The 21,620-nt window shown below is 45.6% G+C and overlaps 1 protein-coding gene across 1 annotated transcript in view; it reads right to left on the reverse strand.

Moving 5' to 3' along the window:
- Positions 1 to 21,320, reverse strand: part of cdh23 (cadherin-related 23) — a gene marked incomplete at its 5' end in the record, with an annotated part of 241,806 nt that extends 220,486 nt beyond the window's left edge. Inside the window, 2 exon segments of the mRNA XM_083658386.1 lie at positions 13,929 to 14,003; positions 21,236 to 21,320. Of these exon segments, the coding sequence (XP_083514512.1) occupies positions 13,929 to 14,003; positions 21,236 to 21,320 (160 nt within the window).
- Positions 21,321 to 21,620: the final 300 nt, after the last annotated feature.

The raw sequence follows: 21,620 nt of genomic DNA on the forward strand, positions 1-21,620 counted from the left end.
GATTATCTGCTCTAGAGGCAGAGGGCAGTATGGATGATCTGCTCTAGAGGCAGAGGGCAGTATGGATTATCTGCTCTAGAGGCAGAGGGCAGTATGGTTTATCTGCTCTAGAGGCAGAGGGCAGTGTGGATGATCTGCTCTAGAGGCAGAGGGCAGTGTGGATGATCTGTTCTAGAGGCAGAGGGCAGTATGGATTATCTGCTCTAGAGGCAGAGGGCAGTATGGATTATCTGCTCTAGAGGCAGAGGGCAGTATGGATTATCTGCTCTAGAGGCAGAGGGCAGTGTGGATGATCTGCTCTAGAGGCAGAGGGCAGTAGGTATTATCTGCTCTAGAGGCAGAGGGCAGTGTGGATGATCTGTTCTAGAGGCAGAGGGCAGTATGGATTATCTGCTCTAGAGGCAGAGGGCAGTATGGATTATCTGCTCTAGAGGCAGAGGGCAGTGTGGATGATCTGCTCTAGAGGCAGAGGGCAGTAGGTATTATCTGCTCTAGAGGCAGAGGGCACTAGGGCAGTGTGCACACTGGGGGGAAATATCCATCGTAACAAGTCCAGTGGTAGCCAGTGGGGTGAGATCATTTCAAATGTTTCGAATCCAAATCTACTACTTTAAATAGTGGTCTCAAAGCCTTCACTTCTCCCACCGAGACAAAGAAAAAGCATGTTTAAGTTGAAAGTGTGTGCTTTGAGAAGTTGGGCTCGCCAGCAGACATGCCATTGAAAAACTATGAGAGCTGTCTGCGACTGTACATAAATCAATCAATTAAAAACTACAGCGTCTAACTAACATAACCACCTGTGTGGTAGACAAAAACACCATTTCCTGCTGCAGCTCTTTCACATTAAAAGCTTTCCGCAGCGTGCTGCTGACAAACTAACGGGATGCTTTCATCGTGAAGAACGTATAGGAAGTGAAATGCTTTTATCACTCTGAGTTAGCAGCATACTTGATTATCGGCTCGATTCATCAACATTTGGGGATACTTGGAGCTATTTTTCCACCCCAGCGAATCAGTTATAAACACTGTAGAGAGGTAAAGCAGGAAAGTAGAGAGGACGAGCAGAAACCGTAACATAAGGCTGTGATATTCTGAAACTATAAAGCGGGAATTGTGGCATTTATTAGCATCCTGCAATTCCCACTTGTGGGAGCAGAGGGCGCTGTTGCTGCCGACCAGCAGATTCCTACATACTGGGGCTTTAAAAGAGAATCAACGAGAGCTCTGGAACAGCAAAGTGCAGCAGTTGAGACAGAGAAGGGGAAAGGGGGTTGTGTGAATGAGTCATACCTCAGCATGTATTGTGGAGACTGACTCACTCCACTGATACAGCAGCCCAGATGAAGAAGAAGATGACGAAGAAAGAAGACCATGCAGGGGTGGGACGATACGATACATCGATATATATCGATCGATGCATCGATCCATCATCGATATCGTATCGTGAAATGTATATCACCATATTGTCGTAAGGTGATGAAGCATAGATCGTCTTCAATGATCACATCATTAAAACCTTCAACAGTGACATCATCACTGTGGCATCATAACCCTCAACAGTGACATCATATGCCAAGTATGACATCATCAGTGAAATCGTCAATCATGCCATTATATAGATATGTATAAATCAGTGATGTCATAAATCAGATAAGACTTTTCAGGCACTGGTAGTCTTTGCAACTCTAGTATGGACAGACATGTGCCTCTTCCTGTTTGCGCTGTTGATAAACCCTCCCCCACAGACGCTGCATCTGTACGGCATCTCTCACCTCCTCCTCAACGACAGGTGGCTGTGGGGGGTACTGTCCGATAAATATGTTATGGAAATTCTTGCTCTTGGCTATCACTGTTGAAGGTTTTAATGATGTCATCATTGAAGACAATGATGTCAACTCAATAGTGATGATGTCATAATGATGATAATGTCATGATTGGTGATGTTACAGCTGACTATGATGTCACTGTTGAAGGTTGATGATTTCACATGTATGATGTCATACAAAAAACTAGACAAAACTGAGAGCTCTCTGCAACTGTACATAAATAAATCAATTAAAAACTACAGCGTCGAACATAAGCATATGTGTGGAACTCGCCACAGGTGATTGGTCAGAATCAAGGAGATGTCTTTAAAGCTTTATTGGAGCAAAGGCTGAGTGAAGTAAGGCAGCGGATCAAGTACGTAGCAGTGTAACATCATCGCTTATTTATATCTTGGCATGTATGACATCACCGGTGACATTACAAGTGCACTTATGACATCACTTCTGTCAAGTCAAGTCAAGTTTATTTATATAGCCCTAATTCACAAGCATGTCTCAGAGGGCTTCACAGAAAATATGTCTAGCTAATTCTAGCTGACACAACAGTAGCAAGAATATACAGAATAAAGATAACATTTTGAACAATTGATAGAGAAATATAGAAAATATAGAAATGAAGGATAGAGCAGAGGAGAGAGCAGGAGAAGGGAGGAGAGCAGGGGGAATGTGAGAGAGTGATGGGGTGGGGAGGAAATGAGAGATGTTGGAGGGTATAGGAGGTGGGGAAGGAGCAAGAGGAGAGAGTAGGAGAGGGGAAAGGGGGGGGGGGTGTGTGGGGGAGAAGAGAGCAGGGGGAGGGAGGATGACATCATCGACGACCTCATAGTTGCAGTGACATCATTGATGACCTCACAGTTGAGTGACACCGATAACGGTGGTCGAGTCCATGACGTCAGCTCGTTAGGTCGTGGTCCAGTCCATGATGGCCTCTCTCCCCTGTATGGCTCGTCATGTGTACTGTCTGTTCTATTCTTTGATTGAAAGCTTTCCCGCAAGTGTCGCACAAATACGGCTTTTCCCCTGTATGTGTCCTCATGTGAGGTGTCGGATGTTTTTTGAGCGAACACTTTCCCCGCAAGTGTCACATCTGAAAGGCTTTTTTTCCCCCTGTGTGGATTCTCACGCGACTTCTCAAGGCGTGTTTATGGCTAAAGGTTTTGTCACAAGTGTCGCACTCATACAGTATGGCCTTTCCCTTGTATGTGTCCTCATGTGAGATTTCAGATATTTTCTTTGAGTGAACACCTTCGCACAAGTGTCACATCTGAAAGGCTTTTCCCCGGTGTGGATCCTCACGTGGATTTTCAACGCGTGATTACGAGTAAAGGTTTTGTCACAAGTGTCACACGTGAAAGGCTTTTCCCCTGTGTGGATTCTCTTGTGAATTTTCAAGATGTATTGGCGGCCAAAGGTTTTGTCACAAGTGTCACATCTGAAAGGTTTTTCCCCCGAGTGGGTTCTCGCGTGACTTTTTAACTTAGACAAGTAAGGAAACTCCTTACTGCAACTGTTGCACTTGTGGGTTTTCTTGATTGGTTTTGGCTCAGCACTGCTAGTTGATCTTGCGTTCACACAGCTGGATGTTTTGTAAGCTTGACTCTCAGCTACATGACAGCTTTGAGAGAGGAGCTGGCGCTCACTGTCTGGTTCTGATACCGCAGAGCCCTCTCGGTCACATTCAGATGAGATGTTTGCTAGAGGCTCTTTCTCTGCTACGCTCTGAGTTTGGTCAGGATCTGAATGCAGAGACTCATGTTCACTGTGGTCACTTCCATCACAAGTAGGAGCCAACTTATAGATATCAGCCTCCTCCTGCAGTAAAGGCTGCTCTCCCTCCTGACTGGTGCAGAGTTCTTCCTGCTCTGGGTCCTCCTGACCGAGACTGAAGTTCCTCTGCTGGTTACAGTGACGCTGGTCAGGAACCTCCTCCGTAACGACGGGTGGCTGTGGGGGGTAGTGTCCGATAAACATGTTACGGAAATTCTTGCTCTTGCCTTTGGGATTGGAGAGTGCCACTGTTGAAGGTTTTAATTATGACATCATCGAAGACGAATGATGTCAACAGTGATGTCATAACAATGATAATGTCATCATTGGTGTTGTTACACCTGACATAATGCTGTCACTGTTGAAGGTTGGTGATTTCACTTATGATTAGGGCTGGGTTAAAAAAAATAGATTCTCCGATTTTTAATCGATTTTTATTTTAATCCTTTGATATCGATTCATATGTCCAGAGATCGATTTTTTTTATTAAAATATATATATATATAAATATAAACATAGGCTATAATATTATATGCTGTGTGTGGTAGTTGAAACATAGTTTAAAGTTGACGTTTATGTTTGTAGTTGAAACAAAAACATAAATACTGTAAGGCTACATAAATGGAAATGTTTGATCATTAATATCTACTTTTAGAAATTATATAGGCTGAAATCAAATCACTGTGCATAATTGTGAAAGTGTCTTTATTGATAGATGAAAAGGCTGTTATTTACCCTTTGTCACCACCTGGTGAGTAAATATATGTGTAACTAAAACCATTAAAATTGACAACCGGTCGCGCAAAAAAAGTTGGGAACCCCTGTGTTACATAACTGGACAATCATGTAATTCAGGTTACAGCTCAAAAAACATGTTTTAGTATCACTAACCAAATCGATATTGAAATTAATCGAATCGGAATCGAATCGAATCGAATCGGGATTAATCGATTCGGAACCTTGTGAATCGGAATGGAATCGATTCTTGAAATTTGAACCAATACCCAGCCCTACTTATGATGTAATCATACTGTAATGTGATGTCACGTTCGAAGGCTATAAGAATCAGCTCTGCCAGCTTCATGCTGTCAGATCGTAAGTTCAGCTTAAGATCAGTTTCACAGTCTACGTCTAATCTTTACTCTTGCCTGCAAGTTTGCCTGTTTACCAGTTCAGCCAGGTATCAAGTGTGTTTGTGCTCTGCTCTACCTCGCGTTGAGAAAAGTGCAGAACGCTTATCATGCGAAGGGGCTTTAGGCTTTCCATGTATGCGCATGGAAGGGCAGGGAGCCTCCAGAACAGAACAGAGGCATACCGCCAAATATAAACTTTAAATTGATCTCAGTGGTCTTGTGTTTTTGACTAAAGTGGTCCTGACTGAACTATATAGTTAATGTCGAGTGGGCTAGGTGGCCGACAGAAGGGAATTGGCTGGTGAGAGAGTCAGTGTACACAGCAGACATTATCAACACGTTTAGGGGGGGGAAGGCTTTAATAAGTCGTTCCCTGGGGCAACTTCCTGCTCCTTAATTATTATTGAATTAGGAAAGCCAGGGAGCTAATTAAAAGTGCAAGGTGTTTACTGTGTGGCAGCAGAAGAGAGGGTGGAAGAGAAAGCCAGCGAGAAAGAGCGAGGGAGTTAAAGAGGAGGAGAGTGAGAGAGAGAGACAGGATGACAGTGAGAGAGCGAGTGGATAATTCTCTTGTTATATATGGACATAAACTGAGCGTTGTGGTATTTGTAGATGGAGGCACTTTACAACAACGTTTGAACGGTTTAAACAGTTTGTAAAGATGAGGAAACATGGTGTGGCTCTTAATAAAACAAAAGGAAGAGCGGTGTTGGAAGCACATGTAACCCTGCTCGTCTTAGCCTGGATCTAATCAGCCTCGACTGTGCGGCTCTAAGCCCCTTCAGTCGTCTCACTGTCTCAACAAAGAAAACGACACTAAAGGTCCTTGGACACATCGGGAGCGTTTTTTTCGTGCGATTAATTCGCACGTCAATAATATTTTCCGAACCTATATCAGTCAATGCAACCGTGCATACCAATGGCGAAGTTTCACTGAGTGTTATTGCGGTGTTTATTTTTTCCAGCCACGGTCGATTTTTCAGAAATTCGCTTCCGACGTGTACACATCTGTGGCTGTGATTGACAGGTGGGTCAAAACTCGCATCGCAATTTCGTGCCGTATATTCGCATCGCTCTTGATGTGTAAGGACCTTAAGGGGAGTGAACCTGGATGTGTGTGTGTGTACACAATAATTCATACAGTACTAGAGATCAAACGATATGAAAATTTCATATCACCATTATAATGACCAAAATGATCATGGTTATCAGTATTATCACAGTATCGTTAAAATGTGTTAAAAAATGTTCCAAAAGTACTAATACACTCACATAAATCATTTCACCAAGTTTTATATTGAAAATTCAGACCCAAAAAGGATTGATACACTCACTGAAATCATGTCTCCAAGGCTGCGCGTCGGCAACTCGGAGACGGTTGCCAACTTTGGTTGATGATGGACAGTATTTATTTACCATGTTTTTCAAAGCATACGGTTATCATAAGGAATTTTATCACGGTTACCATTAAAACCGGTTATCGTTTCATCCCTATGCAGTACCTTGCAAATGAATGTGTGTTTTAAACTTTTAATGACGTTAGCCCCCGCCCAACTTAAATGTAATCAGACACCCAAGTCTTATTATGCTCACTTGGTGTAAACTACAAGACATGCACAAATCATCCCAGCAGAGAGCCAAAGTTTCTTCTTTGGAACAACTGCTGTGTTCTCTCTGCACAACTTAATTACTCAGTAGAGAGCTTCATCTGCCCAATCAGGGCAAAGTGGAGATGAGAGAGCGTTTAATCAAAGTGTTCTCGCTCACTCTAATTTACACACATCCCATTTCCTGACACAACACTGTTATCTGCCACTGCATTTACACATCAGCGCCACCATTTAGCCACACCCCAAAGACACAACACACTGTTATCTGCCACTGCATTTACACACCAGCTCCTGCATTTAGCCACACCCCCAAAGACACAACACTGTTATCTGCCACTGCATTTACACACCAGCTCCTCCATTTAGCCACATCCCAAAGACACAACCCACTGTTATCTGCCACTGCATTGACACATCAGCTTCTCCATTTAGCCACATCCCAAAGACACAACCCACTGTTATCTGCCACTGCATTTACACACCAGCTCCTCCATTTAGCCACACCCCAAATACACAACACACTTATCTGCCACTGCATTTACACACCAGCTCCTGCATTTAGCCACATCCCAAAGACACAACCCACTGTTATCTGCCACTGCATTTACACACCAGCTCCTCCATTTAGCCACATCCCAAAGACACAACCCACTGTTATCTGCCACTGCATTTACACACCAGCTCCTGCATTTAGCCACACCCCCAAAGACACAACACTGTTATCTGCCACTGCATTTACACACCAGCTCCTCCATTTAGCCACATCCCAAAGACACAACCCACTGTTATCTGCCACTGCATTGACACATCAGCTTCTCCATTTAGCCACATCCCAAAGACACAACCCACTGTTATCTGCCACTGCATTGACACATCAGCTCCTCCATTTAGCCACATCCCAAAGACACAACCCACTGTTATCTGCCACTGCATTGACACACCAGCTCCTCCATTTAGCCACATCCCAAAGACACAACACTGTTATCTGCCACTGCATTTACACACCAGCTCCTCCATTTAGCCACATCCCAAAGACACAACCCACTGTTATCTGCCACTGCACTCTATAACTTCCTCTTGGCACCAGCATGACAGACAGCTTCACTGTGAATTGAGGTAAATCAGAAGTGCACTTGACTCAGGGGTAAAGGGGTCATATTGACAGCAGAGAGGTGTGAATTCTGAGTGAATGGGGGACTTCTCCTACTGCGTTACACATGACATGACTCTGCAACACCTGAGCCAGAGCCCCCTGCTGCCTGGTGAGAGGGGGAGAGGAGGGGAAGTCTACATGACATGACTCTGCAACACCTGAGCCAGAGCCCCTTGCTGCCTGGTGAGAGGGGGAGAGGAGGGGAAGTCTACATGACATGACTCTGCAACACCTGAGCCAGAGCCCCTGCTGCCTGGTGAGAGGGGGAGAGGAGGGGAAGTCTACATGACATGACTCTGCAACACCTGAGCCAGAGCCCCCTGCTGCCTGGTGAGAGGGGGAGAGGAGGGGACGTCTACTGCGTTACACATGACATGACTCTGCAACACCTGAGCCAGAGCCCCCTGCTGCCTGGTGAGAGGGGGAGAGGAGGGGAAGTCTACATGACATGACTCTGCAACACCTGAGCCAGAGCCCCCTGCTGCCTGGTGAGAGGGGGAGAGGAGGGGACGTCTACTGCGTTACACATGACATGACTCTGCAACACCTGAGCCAGAGCCCCCTGCTGCCTGGTGAGAGGGGGAGAGGAGGGGACGTCTACTGCGTTACACATGACATGACTCTGCAACACCTGAGCCAGAGCCCCCTGCTGCCTGGTGAGAGGGGGAGAGGAGGGGACGTCGCCTTACATCAAATATGGGCACGGTGGCTCAGTGGTAGAGCTGTCGCCTCACAGTCAGAAGGTCCTGAGTTCGATTCTCGCCTGGGACACTGTGGGCGCTGTGGTTGTGTTCCCCCCCATATCTTCAGTGCCTACTGCCCAGGTGGGGTATCTCGTCGTAAGGGCCTTTCTCTCTGTGTGGAGTTTGCATGTTCTCCCCGTGCTCCCCCAGGGGGTTCCTCCGTATATAACCCCCCCACTAAAAACATGCAGAAGATCAGATCGTCATCGTCATCCGACCAGTGACGACAACATCCGAAGTTGGTCCCCGGGCGCTGTACGATAAAGCGACCACTGCTCCTGGCCTGCCCCTCGGAGGAAAGGACATGCCTGGATGGGTTAAATGCACAGGACACTTTTCACCGGCCACCGTCAGCATGAGTGTGTTGTGGCCGCATGCATGTATTGTGGTGTTCGTGTGACAATAAATGACGGGGCTTGTCCCGTTACGAGAGAGTTTTTTTTTTTTTTTTTATATCCATGCTGTGGTTTGGATGTGTTCCCTCATCTCTCTGATGAATAACCATGTGCTCTGCCAGCCACACACGAACGATCCCACTCTGAGGCCTCTACGTCAGCCTTCCAACTGCAGTCTGCCCGGACAGGTGTGTGGGTCAGAGGTCGCTGCTGAACGAGGGGGGAGGAACAGGAAACAAGAGAGAGGTGAAACCAGGCCCAAGGACAGCTTGGTACTGTACACACACTAGAGCAGCTTGGTACTGTACACGCACTAGAGCAGGTACTGTACACGCACTAGAGCAGCTTGGTACTGTACACGCACTAGAGCAGGTACTGTACACGCACTAGAGCAGGTACTGTACACGCACTAGAGCAGCTTGGTACTGTACACGCACTAGAGCAGGTACTGTACACGCACTAGAGCAGGTACTGTACACGCACTAGAGCAGGTACTGTACACGCACTATACTGTACACGCACTAGAGCAGGTACTGTACACGCACTAGAGCAGGTACTGTACACGCACTAGAGCAGGTACTGTACACGCACTAGAGCAGGTACTGTACACGCACTAGAGCAGCTTGGTACTGTACACGCACTAGAGCAGGTACTGTACACGCACTAGAGCAGGTACTGTACACGCACTAGAGCAGGTACTGTACACGCACTAGAGCAGGTACTGTACACGCACTAGAGCAGGTACTGTACACGCACTAGAGCAGGTACTGTACACGCACTAGAGCAGGTACTGTACACGCACTAGAGCAGGTACTGTACACGCACTAGAGCAGGTACTGTACACGCACTAGAGCAGGTACTGTACACGCACTAGAGCAGGTACTGTACACGCACTAGAGCAGGTACTGTACACGCACTAGAGCAGCTTGGTACTGTACACGCACTAGAGCAGGTACTGTACACGCACTAGAGCAGGTACTGTACACGCACTAGAGCAGGTACTGTACACGCACTAGAGCAGGTACTGTACACGCACTAGAGCAGGTACTGTACACGCACTAGAGCAGGTACTGTACACGCACTAGAGCAGGTACTGTACACGCACTAGAGCAGCTTGGTACTGTACACGCACTAGAGCAGGGGTGGGCAATATTTTTCTCCAGGGGGCCATACTGACTTACATAAAGTAAGAGAAGGGCCACACATTGGACATCATATACCTGCCAACAATCCTGATTTTCGTGAGGGTCTCTCTTAACCCTCTCTCCCGCTGTGATTGCAAATTTCTCCTGTTAATCTCCCGATATCATAATGACACAAATCAAATGGCTTTAGCGGATGAGATTTATTAACATAACGCTGTCTTTTATTCACTTTTAGGGGGTTGTTTTGTTTTCCTTTTGAGGACTTTGGGGGTCGGATTGAGATGGTCCACAGGGGCCGGGGCCGGCCCTGGGGCCGCATTTTGGCCATGTACGCACTAGAGTGTAAAGACGATTGGAAAAGGTGCATTAGAAAATGATCGGTATCAGTTGCAATACAATAATGTCGGCTACATTGTGCCTAGCAGCAGTGCTGCTGTGACACATTCACATTTTCTCTTGGTCACCTTTGAGACATTTTCATAGCGGAAGGCGGTAATTAACAGCTGTGAAATAGAGATAGATCTATTAATAGATGTGTATCAAAACACAGACCATTGCAAATTAGTTTCCTATAAATGTCTTCCTGTGCGTCACATAGGCTAACTAACTGTATACAAACTGATTCCTGATTCATCATTATTTAACCCTGCAGCCGCCATGGTAACTGAATATGACCACTCAAGAGTTACTGTGGAAACCTGATCACTGGGGGGAAGTCATGAAGTCTGGCTTGGACAATCAGACAGCGGCTCATTAGGGCTGTTCATCAAAGCTATGGTGAAATGAAATACGGGGCAAGGTATGACATTTTAAATACAATTAACTTGCCTCTTTTGTTCCCTAAAAGTCCAATTTAACAACTCTTTTTTTCACTGAACCTTGAGATGAGAAATACTGTAGTGTTTTTAAAGCCCCCTTACAAAAATCTCTACACGTTTACTGGGGGCAATTTTCACAGTGTAAACGTGTACACGTTTTAGGATTTATGAATTTCGACTGTTATTGCGCTATATAACTGCTAGGGGTCGCTTTAGCCTTCCCTCCCATAGATTCATTGCCATTAATAATTAATGACAAGTTAATAATTTTAAATAATTTAATAAATGTGTAACACAGAAGTAAAAACTTGATATAGAACTGGTAAATGTAGAAATATAAATATTATTCAACAGAGAACACACCACTGAACAAGTGAACTTTCAGAACCTAACGATTTTAAATAAGTCAAAGATTTATAGATTTAATTGCCAAATAAATAGAAAACATTTAGAGGTGAACCTTACAGTTTACACCGAGTGCACCAAGCCTGACTTCCCATGGTCGTAGCTGCGCCCGGTCTTTAGGTTGCGGACGTGCGCGTCCACGTGAATATGTGCTTGTTGCCAAGCAACACACTTCTCTCAGACGAGCTGGAGACAGCTGACAGACAGCTCCAACTCAGCTCAAACTTATAGAGTTGTATTCAAAGCGCAGAAACGTTCTCACAGCTCAATTTTACAGCGCCAACACAAACAAACAGAAACAAGATGCATGGAATTTGATCACAAGTGCAATAATGAATGCGATGGCGAACTGCGCACTGCGGGCAGCTGACGTAGTCAGGAAGATCTTCCGACGCATCAGCTTTTAAAAACCCGCCGACGAGCGGAGGTCCTGCGCCCAAAACGTCCATTTACAGCACATATCGATGGATATTTTTGGAGAAGATTCCCCCGCATCACAGGACTGAACGGCACTGACAGCACAGAGCTGTCAGTCCCAACAGCGCAGATCAGGATGAGACAGCTGTCAGTATGAGTACGCCTTGGGTGTAACTTTTACGCCTGCTCCATTACCAGACGTAACATTTACACCCAGGCGCAGCGCATACAGGGCTGTAAGACTACATGCTGCACTAGTCATAAAATTAAGTTAGTCGTAACTTTGAGTTCTAAGTCGGACGTAAGTAACGTTACGCCTAGGCGTACGCCCAGCTGGTGCACTCGGCTCAGCTGGTGTGTTGGTTATTGAAGTAGATGTGAGTTTTGGGGGTGAAAGGGACACTGTGCTATTCTATGTCGCCTGAAATCCTCTACTCACATGACACACACACACACACACACACACACACACACACACACCTCCATAACTTGATTCTGTGTGCATGTGTGTATGTATGTATGTGTGTGTGTTTGTGTGTGTGTGTGTGTGTGTGTGTGTGTGTTTGTGTGTGTGTGTGTGTGTACTGGAGGGCCTCCCGGACGAGGACATCTGCTGAGCTAATCAACAATAATCTTGACAAATTGTCACTGTCCAATCACTCAGCCCGCCCTCATCATCACACCACTGAATAAGCCATCACAGGCCGGGTCGGGAACATGACTGACGGCTCTCTGGACCAATGGAGGGGGGGTGTGGGGGGGGGTTGCTGGACTGCAGCCCAGCTGCCTGAGGAGAGGACACAGTGATTCATGGCCAGAGGGCAACCTGGAGAGAGTGGTTAGGGAAATGAGCAGCACCACCCACAAACACAGCCATGCCCTTGGCTGCTTAGAAGACCAGGCTGACTGACTGAAGGATGGCCTGCGGCCAGAAACAGCTTGGTACGGTCGGAGGGAGAGGCCAAAGCAGACAATGATGAGATCAATGGGGTTAAGGAGGTGGGGGGAGGACGGGGGTTTGGGGTTGGGTGGATGATGATATATCGTAGGCTCGCTAGGTTACTGTGACCTTTGCATTCCCCGACTCCAACACAACAAAGTGTAGTAAAGCTAAACAGACAACAAAGACCGTGATGATGATGATGTGGAGGAGGAGGATGTCCGTGATTAGCGATTGAAGCTTGGTGGCGTATTATGACCTTTGCTTTTCCCGACTCCAATAGAAAGTGTAAAAACGACAACACTTTATCGCTTGTGGGTACCAGCGCAACGTAACCTTTGACCCACACCCACGCCCACAGACCCAGACGCACACCACCAGACGCAGACACACAGCTTTCATTCTGAAGGTGCAGACATAGATAAGTGAACAGCACTCCAGGACTCAGACTCTGCGTGCAGACAGACTGGCAGAGGAGAGGGTAAAGGTCGCGTGATAAAAAAAAAAAAAAGAAAACTGCTAGCCTAGGAAATAAATCCAATATAAAGGATTTGAATTCGGAGCCACAGACAACCTCAGAAGTTGATGAAAAGCCAGACATCTCCAAATTGCGCTGCCAATCACTCCAAACCAACAAAAGTGACAAATCAGAGCGGGAATAATATAATAGACCCAGGAGGAAACGGATTCAAACGTATCTGGCTTTCAAACCGTAAAAAACCCAAACTCCCCCCAACAACAGCTGTGGGACAGGACGTCCAGGAGGCAAGCCTGAAATAACAAGGAAATATCACATCTAGAGGAACTCTTTCATCCACACATCAACACCGAGCATCAGACAGACTCCCCGAATCACTCAGACAACCACGCGTCAGGGTTCCTTCTCATCACACACACACACGGATATATATAAACACACACGCAGACACGCACGCACACACACGGATATATATAAACACACACGCAGACACGCACGCACACACACGGATATATATAAACACACACGCAGACGACACGCACGCGCGCGCACACACGGATATATATAAACACACACGCAGATACGCGCGCACACACATGGATATATATAAACACACACGCAGACACGCACGCGCGCACACACACATGGATATATATAAACACACGCAGACACGTGCGCACACACACACGGATATATATAAACACACACGCAGACACGCGCGCACACACGCCCGCGCGCACACACTTGGATATATATAAACACACGCAGACACGTGCGCACACACACACGGATATATACAGTATAAACACACACGCAGACGACACGCACACGCGCACATACACGGATATATATAAACACACACGCAGACGACACGCACGCGCTGATAGAGGGCATCCATTGCTATCTCTTTTTATGACTTTTTCTTGACTTGCTCTGTTGACATTTGAGTAACACAGAGGACAGACTGAGCATTACTGCTCGTGCAAGTTGACAACAAGTTGACGCGGCCATCAACAACAAAGATAGCGTAACTTTAAGCCAAGTTTCAATCTAAACACATTAAACGGAGCACGGCCAACACACTCTGCGGAGACTCACCAACAGCCGCGTTCTCGTAGATGAGAAGGTAGGACTGGAAGAAGTAGTTCTCGAAGCGCGGCGGCTGGTTGTTGGCTGCGATGGAGAGAAGAGAAAGAGACATTAAGTTCCCATACTATCTTCTAATCTACGCTCTCTGTGATTTTTGTTTTGTTTTTTTGTTATATTGTTAACGTAATAATCACTGACATTTGGAAATGTCATCATCGTCTGACAAACTTTTTTGAGCAGCTGATAGCTACTTTCCTTGGAGGAAAGAGTTGGGAAAGTGAGTATTGACAGAGATGAATCTCAGCACCTGGCAGAGTAATTGTTGAGTAATTGTTGATATTAATCAACAACAATTAACACCCCCCCCCCCGCAGATACATTATGGTCATTTTGTGCAATGAGGCAATGAGTACAAAATCTTACTTTATTGCCCTTTTCAAATTAAAAATGCAAAGTGTTTTACAGATGAGCACATTAAGAAGCACTTTGCAGTCAGGAGAAAGACACTGTAAACAGAAACAGAAGTAAAGTATCACTTAAACCAGGAAGCTGCTGTCATGAGAAAAACCTTCTAACTTTATTTATTTCACTTGGATTGTTCTGTTAAAGTTTGATTTTAGGTAGAGCGAGCTTTAATAATAATAATAATCATAATAATCCTAATCATAATAATACATTTTATTTGGAGGTGACTTTCAAGACACCCAAGGTCACCTTACAGTGCATGTAAAACAGTTCTGCATATAGAGAGCCAAAGTGGAACATCACTTCCTGCTTCAGCACTGTACCAGAGATTTTCATCCGCCATTTATTTTCCCATAGACATTTCGTAAAATGCTTACAAAAAGAGTTTTACTGGTTCAAACCAAACGGTACAGATATATTTAGAAACAGGAGAGATCGCATAAGATTTCAATCGGACCAAAACGTAAAAAAAAATGCGGGTTTGAAGAAAATATTTTTTCGATGTTGTTTTTTTAAGTTTTGGTCTGAGTGAAATCTTCTATGTTCTCTCCCGATTATAGCGTTAGCTGAACCGTTTGGTTTGAACCAGTAAAACTCTTTTTATAAGCATTTTTTTACGAAATGTCTATGGGAAAATAAATGGCAGATGAAAATCTCTGGTACTGAAGCAGGAAGTGACGTTCACTTTGCCTCTCTATAAAACATACAATGTATATAAAATAACTGATTCCGCATAAAACCAACGACAAACAAGAAAATTCAAATGAGAGGACAGCAAGCTCCAGCATGAATAACAACATAATAAGTAGCATTTGCTGTCAACAAAACCCATTCAACAGACATGATCCATTTTCCAAAGTGCATGGATGAAGCTGTGAAAATATGTTCTTGTAAAACAGCATTTTGAAGAGACAAAATGTTGACATCTCTGACTTGGGATGCACAATATAATTTATATCGGTCAGAAAAACATTCTCGGCCAATAACTTTATTATTATTATTTATATTATTAGGCCTACTGCATGTATTAGGGCAGGGGTGGCCAAATTTCTGTGCGTGTGTGTGTGTGTGTGTGTGTCTTTTTTTAACACATTGCCACACATGCCATGCTTATGTATACCACTGCTTCAGTTCAGTCTGAGAGCCAACCACTTCAAACCAATCATAATGTATACCTGGGGCGGGGAAGGGCAGCTAACGCCAACCAATCACAAAAGAAAATGACTGTGATTTTGCTGTTGAGTGTTCTGACATTTTCTTTGAAGGCAAGTTTGCTCTAAAAATGGCAGAATAAAAGAACACAGGACATCTTTAGAAGAGTAGGAAGGAAAGGAAGGACAAATTAAACACCTTGAAAGGTCAAGCAGAAAAACAGGCTCAGGTGAGGTGAGGTGAGGGTTATGGTTATAGATGAGGGTTATGGTTTGGGTAAGGTAGCTGCGATGCGAACCGCGGAAAGGTGAGTGTTGAACAGTGGATGAGAACAGGCTGAGACATGATGTGGCTCTTTGCAGTACCACAGCAGTTTTCTGGGTTGTTCGTCTTCGTTGGCCACCCCTGTGTTATTCTGATAATGATAATAATTAAAATCTATACATAATGATGTGTTTACAGGAAAACTCCTTTGGATAGCTTTAAAGGAACACTCCGCCCATTTTCAACCAGCTTTGTATCATTAGAACATCAGTAGTATATCAGAAAACTGTAAACTGTTTTGAAGTCTGTCATTTAATTTGACAGTTATTGAGTGTTAAAGTGTGGACCAGTGACATCACTGGTCCACACTAACTCAAATTAATACCTCATTAACTCAAATCAACTCTCAATAACTGTCAAACTATTCATCATTCATCTAGTTTGACAATTATTGAGAGTTGATTTGAGTTAGTTAATGAGTTATTAATTTGAGTTAGTGTGGACCAGTGATGTCACTGGTCCACACTTTAACACTCAATAACTGTCAAATTAAATGACAGACTTCAAAACAGTTTACAGTTTTCTGATATACTACTGATGTTCTAATGATACAAAGCTGGTTGAAAATGGGCGGAGTGTTCCTTTAAGCATAAAATGACATAGGGGCCAGTCTACTGTATGTCTTTTATCATTGTGTTTTATCTGCAGACTGAGCAGCCATAGACTTTCACTTCCATAAAAGTCTTTATTTTTATATTGAGTGATGCACTTTACTACTAACATGTATTATACAGTATAACATGTATACATTGACATGTCTGATTTGACAGATTATGTCAAAGCATTTAATTTGAATTCTTAGGCACATTTTTGAAGTTTATTGATGTACTTTACTAGAGAAAAAAACACATTTTTTAAGTGTTCTTTGTTTTTCTTGTTGTTCACAATAGTGATCGCTCGATTTGGTTAGGTCACAGCTATGGAATTATCGGTTACCTTATCGGTATTAGGGATGCAACGATTATAAATTTTGATGTACGATTATAGTCTGAGAAAAAACCACGATTATCACGGTTTCACGATTATTGTTATGGACGTATAAAAATCACATGAGCATTCTCTAAATAGAGGTTTTATTGTATTTCCCCTACAATCTTAACAGTTGCTGCCTTCCGGAATACTAATGCACGATATGGATTTTTACAGCCGATAGTATAGGCCTACGCTAACCGATAAATATTCTCCTGGCCAATAACCGATACGTTAAACATACTATTGTTACTTTTTTCACATTTTTGTATTTAAAAAAATAAGTTCTTAACCTGTATTTTATGCACACCTGGGATTAAAAAAAGAAGAAAGGGCAGATGTAGTGAGCAAAGATGGATGATTTAATATTCCATGGCTCTGACCTAATCAAATCTAACTGACATCACTATTGTGAACATAAAACAAACAACATTTCTGATATAATATATATAATATATATACCGGTATATATATAATACAAAAAATATTTTATTATTATTTTATAGAAGCGAAAGCCTATAGCTGCTTAGTCTGCACTGCAGAAAAAAACACAAAAGGCATAGTAACTTAGACTCTTATTGGCATGTTACTGGCAACTAAATGTGCTGTCTGAAATGAATTTTGCATTGGGGTCAGTTCTATTGAAGTGATGATGGGGCAGGCATGGAAAGCCTCACTATAAGCCATCATGTGTCGTTTCACTTTTTACTGGAAAATGCTCCCTCTGGATTAAAGAAAGGACACTCTGTGGTGTTGACTGGTGTTTGTTATGTAAATGTGCGCATTTGTTTTCCTTGTCTCAGTCAGATCATGACTGCCAAGCAGCTAGCTACGTTAGCTTCACGTTATTAGGCCTACATGTAACGTTAGCGGGTTGCTTTTGGAGTTGACACAAACCCTTGATGTTTCTTTTCGTGTAAAGCATGAGGTTCTCTATGGTTTAGGCCAGCGCTGGGAGCATGAAGTGCTTTAAATGCGGGGATGTTCGGTCACAACGAGCTTGAGGAACTATGTACGCTAGGCTATGGCCAGCTAGCTAACATTAGCCACAACAGCTAACGTTAACGTCAATGACTGTATGTTAACGCTAAACAAATCCGCTGCCTCCTCCCCACGTTTGGTTTAACGTAACACCAGCTCAGACTTTCCCCTAATCTCAGAAACCTTGCGGGACATGTATTGCAACATTTATGTTGGGCTGCCATCCATGGCTAGGCTACCGACTGACTACTACTGGGAGACATGGCAGCTGCCTGTGTTTGGTGCCTCCGCTAAATAGTCCGTGCGGAAACGAAGCGAGAGAGACAGGTTCCTCTCCTTCCAGCGCCGTCTGCGCCGCATGGGAGTTTAAACTGACGGACTGTTGTGAAACAAAACACTCGGTGTAGCGGAGCCTCTGCGGTTATATAACCGTGACGTTTTAAATCGCGGTTAATAGTCAAACCGGTTAACCCCTGCATCCCTAATCGGTATCTGCCATGAGACGCAAGCAATTAGCGACGGTTATCGGTATCGGCTGAAAAAGATCCATAGCGTGCATCCCTACATCTAACAGCAGTGATAAAGCCCGTTTTAAAAAGAAGCAACACAAACAAAGCCAACGTAATCATTCCTCGCAGCTGTTGCATGTTCAATCATATGCAGCGTGTACGCAGTATCGGCACTTCTGTGTTTCCAGAGAGGAAATGATGAAGCCGGCCATATTGATTCCTGTGTGCGGCAGGCAGGGAAGATGTTCCTGCTGATGAACAGAAAATACCACACAATGGAATGCCCACGTAGGGTTAACAGCTGGAGAATAGAGGCACGTGTGCACACGCCTCTGCGTTTGGGGGCCTGCGTCTGTGGGGGGTCAGAGGTCAGCGGGGGGTACAAGCGGTTTGGTTGATGGGAGATCAGGACACAAAGCTGAGGTAGTGTTTGATCAGCCGTGCAGAGCGGAGGTACGCCACGGTGAGAGAGACAGCGGAGAGGAGAGGGGCCGGACCTGTTTGAAGTGCGAGCGTTTGATTTGAGTGAATCGCTGCTTTGAACGCGCGCGCGCGCGGGGGGCTCCTCGCTCGCACACACTCCTCCACGGAAGATGCTCCTCGCCATCCTGCCAGCGTGGCTCTCTGTGAGCGCGTGCCAGGAACACGCAGCGTGCTTCACACAGGGAGGGGTGGGAGGGAGGGGAGGGAGGGAGGGAGGGGAGGAGGGAGGGAGGGAGAGAGGGAGGGGGTGTAGAGTTAACAAGCTCCCCTCCATACCTGCAGCTTAATTACTGTGAGGCATCATGGCATCAGAGAGGCCGGCCGGCGGAATGAGGATAGATTACAAGCCCAAAATAATCACAGGAGTGATCATGGCTCCCATTTGCCAGAGCAGGGAGGTAATGCTCAACAGGAGCAACAGGGTCAGTGTGCTAATGGGTTAGTTAGAGAAAGCAAAGGGGGAGAGAGGGAAGAGAGAGAGGGGGGAGGAGGAGGAGGGAGGGAGGGATACAGAGAGAGGGGGGAGGAGGAGGGATACAGAGAGAGGAGGGAGGAGGAGGGATACAGAGAGAGGTGGGAGGAGGAGGGATACAGAGAGAGGGGGGAGGAGGAGGGATACAGAGAGAGGGGGGAGGAGGAGGGATACAGAGAGAGGGGGGAGGAGGAGGGATACAGAGAGAGGGGGGAGGAGGAGGGATACAGAGAGAGAGGGGAGGAGGAGGGATACAGAGAGAGAGGGGAGGAGGAGGGATACAGAGAGAGGGGGGAGGAGGAGGGATACAGAGAGAGGGGGGAGGAGGAGGGATACAGAGAGAGGGGGGAGGAGGAGGGATACAGAGAGAGGGGGGAGGAGGAGGGATACAGAGAGAGGGGGGAGGAGGAGGGATACAGAGAGAGGGGGGAGGAGGAGGGATACAGAGAGAGGGGGGAGGAGGAGGGATACAGAGAGAGAGAGGGGATGATGAGGGAGGGGGGGGGGGGGGGGCAGAGGTTCAGGCCAGAAAGATGTGCTAATAAACCGAGGAGGGAAACAAGGTGGGAGGTGGGAGGAGGAGGGAGGGGGCGGGACTCCGGGGCGAGAAGCCCTTGATAAACTCATTGTGGGTGATGGAAAGAGGTTGTGGCATTCACTTAATAACGTCCCCCGCTGCTTCGGCTCTGCGTGTGATTGGAGGTGTCTCCTGCCTGTCACAGCAAGAGACTGTTACCGTGACTTTCCCCAGCACCGAAGCACTCTCTGTCCCTCTGTCTGTCTGTCTGTCTGTCTGTCTGTCTATCCGTCTGTCTGTCTGTCCCTCTGTCTGTCTGTCTGTCTGTCTGTCTGTCTGTCTGTCTATCCGTCTGTCTGTCTGTCTGTCTGTCCCTCTGTCTGTCCCTCTGTCTGTCTGTCTGTCTCTCTGTCTGTCTCTCTGTCCGTCTATCTGTCTGTCTGTCCCTCTGTCTGTCTGTCTGTCTGTCTGCCTGTCTGTCTGTCTGTCTGTAGGTCTGTCTTTCTCTCTGTCTGTCTGTCTGTCTGCCTGTCTGTCTGTCTGTCTGCCTGTCTGTATGTCTGTCTGTCTGTCTGTCTGTCTGTCTGTCTGCCTGTCTGTCTGTCTGTCTGTCTGTCTGCCTGTCCCTCTGTCCCTCTGTCCGTCTGTCTGTCTCTCTGTCTGTCTCTTTCCAACGCTCACAAAGACACACTCAGCAAGCAGACAGATCTTTTAAGGTGGTTCTTCGGCTGGAGAATTGATGCCAGACAGACAAGGGGAAGACAAAAAAGGGAGTGCAAGGATGAAGGGATGACAGGAGAAAACTGTAGGAGAAAAGGAAATGGCACATGAAGGTGCTGAGAGGAAACGGTGTGGAAGAGGAGGAATGGCGAGGGAGAGCGTGAGGTGTCGCGGGTAAGAGACAGAAAGATGAAAACGTCTTTTAGAGGTTTGCTTATGAAGGACTGAAGAGCAGGTGTAAAGGTATTGTAAAAGTCCTATTAAAAACCAGCCTCTCTTACAGTAGCCTGGGAGGTCATATTTGGGAACATTTTATTATTTTTTCTTCGTCTTACTGCTGCAGTTGTCGGGCCAGGCGATACTGACAAAATCAAATATCACAATATTATTGGCACAATAATTATGTTTTGTTTGATATATTATGAAAATATGTTTTTGCCGTCCTCCCGAGTGGATTTGGGTTTGACTGGATCCAACGCTGATTGGCTGAAGGAGTTGTCTGTCAAGGCAAGTACACCCGCCCAACTTCCGCCCACTTCCAAACACTGGGAGAACGCTTCAGACCAGACGGGAACGAAGAAGGAAATGAAATGTGAGTTCACGTGACCGGCTGGTTTACCAGGCTAACATGATCCAGCATGAAGGCCTTAACTCAAGTTATAATGGTTAAAATAACCACCTACAGTACGTTTGACCATAGTGACTCTTGATAGCAGGTACTCACCTTCACAGAACGGCTGGAGGATGAGGAAGGGAAGGAGGAGCTTGGCCAATGTCATCCTGCCGCCTAAACCCACACTCCACGACATCACCTGCACACACACACACACACACACACACACACACACACACACACACAGGATACAGTCAGTCATAAGTGTTTGCTTAGTTAATTACCCACGTTACGGTTTGAATCTCCAGTCGCCGTCGGTGGCGTAATGTTCGGAGAGGATTCATCTCGTTTATGCTAGGTGATTAGCATTTAGGCGATTCGGAGATGTGATCAGTATAATTACACGGCAGGGAAAAAGGACACTCTGTGTGCTTAAAGCAGGTGTTTTCTTGCGCGTGGATTCGCAGCGACTGCTCATTTACACTCCATAATCAAG

Source organism: Poromitra crassiceps (genome assembly GCF_964638095.1).
Source record: "Poromitra crassiceps genome assembly, chromosome: 22".
In the NCBI taxonomy this organism is placed as follows: domain Eukaryota; kingdom Metazoa; phylum Chordata; class Actinopteri; order Beryciformes; family Melamphaidae; genus Poromitra; species Poromitra crassiceps.